Source organism: Populus alba, chromosome 7, assembly GCF_005239225.2.
Source record: "Populus alba chromosome 7, ASM523922v2, whole genome shotgun sequence".
Taxonomy (NCBI): Eukaryota; Viridiplantae; Streptophyta; class Magnoliopsida; order Malpighiales; family Salicaceae; genus Populus; species Populus alba.
Genome location: NC_133290.1, coordinates 4,551,299 through 4,557,808, shown reverse-complemented (window position 1 = coordinate 4,557,808; position 6,510 = coordinate 4,551,299). Strand labels below are relative to the sequence as shown.

The following is a 6,510-nucleotide window of genomic DNA, read 5'->3' as shown; positions in this document are numbered from 1 at the left end:
GTTACCTCCAAACCAATAAAAAATCTTCCACGTAGCAGGTTACGAGTAGATATGTTCTGGACAATTTATATAGCCGATTGGTTACCTCCAAACCAATAAAAAATCTTCCACATAGCAGGTTACGAGTAGATATGTTCATCACACAAATTCAATAAATTTAATTCAAGTAATTTTATTATTGGACAATTTATATAGCCGATTGTCTACCTCTAAACCAATAAAAAATATTTTCAAATAGCAGGTTCACTCTATGTCTAGCCTCTCTTCTAGAAATAGGTAAATGTCACGTGTTTTTCGTATAAAAACTTTAGGACCATAGCCGGATCTAATTAAGATGATCTAAGACCCATACCTAAAGTAAGACAAAAAGACACGAGGCATCTCCTTCATTTTTCAAAACAAATCTTTACTGCTTTGCATCTTAACAAAACCAAACTGATTTTGAATTGTATTAGTGATATGGATTAAAGTATTTTTTATTTAAAAATATATTAAAATTATTTTTTATTATTTTTTTAAAATTATTTTTAATATTAAAACATCAAATAATTTAAAAACATAAAACAAAATTAAAACTTTAAAAAAAACATGATATACATCACGTTTCCCAGCACAGCTGAATTTTTATTTTACAGGTAACTTCAACCACATATATACAAGCTAAGTCTACTAGTAGCAAGGAAAAATGCTAGAGACACATGGGATTGTGGTGTAGTGGTTGAAGGGTTTTGTTTTCTTCCTCTAAACCAGGGTTCAAGCTCCACTTATGTACGTCTGTCACCCCTGCGGTGCCTTACATTCTCACTGGGCTTGCAGGATGTTCAGTGAGTCCGGAAATTAGTTGTGGTGCGCGCAAGCTGGCCCGAACACCTCGAATTATTAAAAAAAAAAAAAAGGGAAAATGCTAGAGGTGCATTGAAAATTTTATTGACTTCAGTCGCGCTGAACAAGCCATTTGATGGTAGATTATATAACTTAGTCCTTGTATTTGAAGACGATAATTAAGCAATCCTTATAGTTTTAAAGATTTTATGTTTAAACCCTAATTTTTAAAATTTATTTACACTTCAATTAATATTCTATGAATTTATGTCCCTTTTCAATTTATTTTGAAAGATAATAAATTAGAAATTGTTAACATCACTCAAGGAGTTATTTTTATTTTTTATTTTATAAGGAATAATTAATTAGTTTTGATAAACTACTAAGATAAAGGTATAATTAACTTTGTTCCTTTTTTTTCAAAATCACTCAAGAAGTTGTAGCATATCTTTCTCTCTCTCTGTTTCTCTAAGTTTATTTCTTTTATTTTTTCATTATGTTACTGCAATTTGTTTTGCTTATTAATTTTATGATATTTTCAGTATATTATTTAAGAAAGAAAGTTATAGTTAACTCCTTCCATCCTCATCCAATTTGAAAATGAAGGTGACACCACTGCTCTAAGTTAATAATTACTTGTTTGTTTTTATATTTTAAAGGTATTTTTAAAAAAATTAAAATTTTTTAATTTTTTTATTAATTTCAAATTAATATATTTTTAGTGTTTTCAAATTATTTTAATGTGCTGATATCAAAAATAATTTTTAAAAAATAAAAAAATTAATAATATATATTTTAATACAAAAAATTATTTAAAAAATAACTACAATTACACTAAATAAACTGATATTTAGGAGTCAAAGTTGACGTAGCTTGCCCTCTTTGGGGGGGTGGGGTTGTGCTCTGTCTCGTGTGGACGTCTGATGTGACTGCTTGGCTGCTATACCGTGTATCGAAGGTCATCTTGGAAGCAAATTGAAGCCATTGGCTGGTGCTTATGTTGACTGTGAAGTTGATTGAGCAATTGAGTCTTTAATTTTGATGAGATTGAGAGCTGCAGAAGGGTCATGTTTTTTTTTTTTTGTTTTATCTGTAAGAAAAATAGTGAGTAAATAACGTATCAAAATGAATTAATGAAAGCAGATGGGTCATGCTTTTTTTGTTTTATCTGTAAGAAAAATAGTAACGTACCAAAATGAATTAATGAAAGCAGAAAAAGTCAAAGGTTTGGTAGCCTTTTCTTTTATGTTTTTTCTTTTTAAAAGTACATTCATATATTATTTTCTTATGATTTTAACGAGATGATATGAAGTGTTGAAAATAAAATTATATTTATATATTTTAAAATGAAAATCACATTACATCACTGCTTCAGAAAGCACTAACCATGACAAAATAGAACATTGGAAGTTTTGTCCAAATTACAATTGCTTGTGCTCATCGTCCCTCGTCGACGACTAGCCTATAAATGCCATAGCAACACCTTGGAATGAAACAGAACAAATATCTACTTCTCCCCAGCTCACAGAAACCTTTTTTCTTTCATTATCTGCTTGCAACCATGCAAAACACAAAACCTCATGCAGCCTTGTTATCTAGCCCTGGCATGGGACACCTTATCCCTGTCCTTGAACTAGGCAAACGCCTGGTCACTAACCATGGCTTCACTGTCACAATCTTTGTTGTCACAACAGACAATTCCCTTTCAAAATCCCAACTTCTCAAGCAATCACCTTGTCCTGACCTGCTTAGCATTGTCTTGCTACCGCCGGTGGACGTTTCTAGCCTAATCACCCCAACTACTGGCATCCTAGCACAGCTAGCAATTATGATGCGGGAGGCTTTGCCAAAACTACGGTCTGCAATACTAGCCATGAAGTTTTGTCCAACGGTTCTTATTGTTGATTTTTTTGGAACCGAAGCTATGGTGATTGCTGATGAGTTTAACATGTTGAAGTACGCGTTCATGACTTCCACTGCATGGTTTCTTGCACTTACATTACATATGCCAACCATTGATAAGGCAATTGAAGATGACCATGTTAAGAACCAGCAAGCTTTGTTGATTCCCGGATGCAAATCACTTGAGTTCAGGGATACGTTTGAGCCAGTTTTAGACCGAAATGATCAGATGTACATGGAGTACAAACGCATGGGGGTTGAGATGCAGAAGTTTGATGGTATTTTGGTGAATACATGGCAGGATTTGGAGGGCACAACACTTGGTGCACTTGAAGATCAAAAGAGGTTAGGGAGGGTGGCTCAGGTTCCGATCTACCCCGTTGGGCCACTGGTTAGAGCAATTACACCAGGTCCAAAGAGTGAGATGTTGGAGTGGCTAGACATGCAGCCTGTTGAGTCTGTGATTTATGTCTCGTTTGGGAGCGGGGGAGCCCTATCAGCCAAGCAAACAACCGAGCTAGCTTGTGGGCTAGAGTCAAGTGGCCAGAGGTTTATCTGGGTGGTTCGTCCACCCATAGAAGGCGATTCAGCAGCAACCGTATTCAAGACAAACCACAGAACTGACGACACCCCAGATTTCTTGCCTGATGGATTCTTGACCCGAACCCGTAAGACGGGACTAGTTGTCCCAATGTGGGCACCTCAAACCGAGATCTTGAACCATCCAGCAGTGGGGGGATTCGTATCACACTGCGGGTGGAATTCAACCCTGGAAAGTATAGTTAATGGAGTTCCCATGATTACATGGCCACTCTTTGCAGAGCAGGGGATGAATGCTGCAATGCTTACCGAGGATATAGGAGTGGCCATTCGTTCGAAGTCATTGCCGGCAAAGGAAGTGGTGGGTCGAGGAGAGATAGAGACGATGGTTCGAACGATCATGGACAAAGGTGATGCAAGAAGGGCAAGGGCCAAGACTCTAAAATCAAGTGCTGAGAAAGCTCTGAGCAACGGTGGCTCCTCTTACAATTCACTTGCTCATGTGGCAAATGACTGTGAGACGGCCTTCGAATACCTGAAAGCAAAGGCTCGAGGTGCATAGAGGCCTACATGGACCTCTACATGAAGTCCTCTTTGAATTTCTATCTGAGATTGCTTCTTTTCTTTTTTCAATTGATCGTTACTTGGAATGATGAAAGATGCACTCTCTCTCGTTAATTACTAAATATTCTGGAATAAAATATATAACATCTCAGATTCATCCAAAATGTTCCTCCATCTCGAATCATTGTGTTCCAACCAGTCCACTCATCGAGCTTTATTAGGCTCAAAGTTGATCAGCATTATCTTTCTTACATCGGAACCGGCCGGAAAAGCTGAAAGGCCGGTAGAGACTAACATAGAGTATACCATTATATTGTTCAACAAACCCACTAGAGTACTCCAATGAAGACGGGAAAATAACGTAAATGCAAAAGTAGAAACTTCAACTACACGACAGGATACTGGATGCTAAAAACAATTAAGAATGTATTTGTTTTTTTGGAAGGTGGTTTTTAAAAAATTATTTTTAAAATTTTTTTATGTTTGTTTGTTATTAAAAAAACTAATCAATAAAAAATATTTTTTAGTCAAATAAAAATTTAACTTGGTTTCCATAAAAGTATTTTCTTTTTATTTTGGACGGAAAACACTTTCTAGAAGTTATAAACAATTTAGAAATATCATATTATTTGCTGATTATATCAAATTTAGTCCTCAAACTTTTGATATATATATATATATATATTGAATATTTATTTTTCAATTTCATCCTTTAGAATTTAATTTTTATATTAATTTGGGTTTTTATTTTTTATAATTGTTATTTGCTTTTCCCTTATTATTTTTTAATTGAAATTTTTTATTTATCAAATTTGGTCTTTGTTCTTTTGATTGTTACTTATTTTATTTGAAATAATTTATAAAATGTTAATTATTATTATTTTAATTTCTTCATCTTTTTATTTTTCTATTTTTTAGATTTGATCTCTATTATTTTGATTATGATTTATTTTATTTGAGATAATTTATGAAATCATTTTTTTTTTCAATTTCATTCTTATTCAACTTTTTAATTTGTAAGATTTGTTCCTTATTATTTTAATAAACTTGAAAAAAAAAATATTAATAAGTTATTTTCCAGCTCATTTTTCATGACATAACAAAACACTGGAAAATATTTTTCAGCTTATTTTCCATTACACTACCAAATATCAAAAAATAATTCACTTTCCCAGAATTCACTTAAAAAAAATTACTTTATAGCAAACAAACAGGGCTTAAAAAACTATTTCCTAGTGTGGCAGCTCCTATCTTTTCTTTCGTTTTTACTTAATCAAATAGTTTTTGTTTTTTTTATTATTATTAAACTGTGTAATTATATTTTAAATTTCAATTTTATATAAATTAAAATAACATATTTTTTATTTATATAAACTTATTTTTCATTTATTTTACATGTACTGAATATATTTTTTCACCGCAACTCCAAAATCTGCCAAGCTTCAACGGATCCTAATTTGACCAAAAGGTACGAGGAATTAGGATACAGCTCTGTGGTAATTTATTAACAACCATTGTATAGTTCCTAATCACTTCCACCCACAACTTTTTCGACGTTTTTTTCACTCGTTCGTTGCAGCAAAAGTCAAGCTGCGCCTTCCCATGAACAGGCATGCAAGTTCGAAGTCTTGCCGTGAGAAAAAAGAAATACGACAGACCGAGGAACACAGAAACATATGAGAGGAAATGAGGAATATCAGCAATATGTAAGAAAAGTAGAACTGCAATAGTCTCTGCAATGATTTTGATGGATCTATCAATACGCACTTAGCTATTTTATGTTAAGTGGTCAAATAATAAGTGGGTCTTGTCTGTTTTTCACCGAAATTGCATTTTGTATCAGTCTCCTTGACCATACGCACATTAATATTCTCCAGTCTTATTCCAAAGTTCCCGTCCATATAGGTTTATGGGAAATGAAGTTCCAGAATAACATAGAATATTTATTGGTTCAGCATATTAATAATTTAGGAGATGCACCAATTAGTAATGTTTTAGGAATGAGAGTAAAGAAGAAAAACTATAGATTAAGTTGAGATAAATAATTCCGCAATGAGTTCTCTTGAATGAATTCTGAAGCACGTACGACGCTGATTGTGCCCTGCAAAGTGCGGGGTTGAAACTCAAAGCATTACAGGACGAATTGTCAATGCAATTAATTTTTGCAGATCAAATTCTGACCAAAGCAAAGAACTTCGTCTTCACTCTTTGCAGAGCCGGCCAGAACACGAAGGCAACTTGGAAAATAGCCCAACACCCCTGGTTAACAAAAGACTTCAAGATATATTTATAAAAATTGATTCCAAATCCAAAACTGTTTATTTTTTTATTTTAAATTAATATTTTTTTTATGTTTTTAGATCATTTTAATAATTAACTAATTTTTAAAACATAAAAAAAAATTATTTTAACACATTTTCAAATCACATTAAAATTAAGTGCTGAGACAGCTTTTCTGCAAGGGCGGTTCCTCCTCTAATTCTTTTGCTCAAGTGGTGAATTACTTTACGACTAGCTTCAAATATCTGAAAGCAAAGGCTCAAGGCCCTCAAAACCTATAGATATCCTCTAAAAAGCTACTTACTGCAATAACTACAGCATATCCAGGCACCTACAACAAGTCCTCTTTGAATATCCATGGCGGTTGTGGCTGAGATTTCTTTTTCTAATTAAGAGGTCGGA

General features: G+C 33.3%; 1 protein-coding gene across 1 annotated transcript; it reads left to right on the top strand.

Annotated features, from left to right (window-relative positions):
• The first annotated feature begins 2,215 nt into the window (after window positions 1-2,215).
• LOC118063256 (anthocyanidin 3-O-glucosyltransferase 5) lies at window positions 2,216-3,992 on the top strand. Its single transcript, XM_035077250.2, has one exon. The coding sequence runs from the start codon at window positions 2,312-2,314 to the stop codon at window positions 3,824-3,826; it is 1,515 nt and encodes a 504-aa protein (XP_034933141.1). The 5' UTR covers window positions 2,216-2,311; the 3' UTR covers window positions 3,827-3,992.
• Window positions 3,993-6,510: the final 2,518 nt, after the last annotated feature.

Excerpts from the sequence above, each read along its gene's own strand:
- LOC118063256 (XM_035077250.2), top strand. The coding sequence starts at position 2,312 with ATGAAACAGAACAAATATCTACTTCTCCCCAGCTCACAGAAACCTTTT.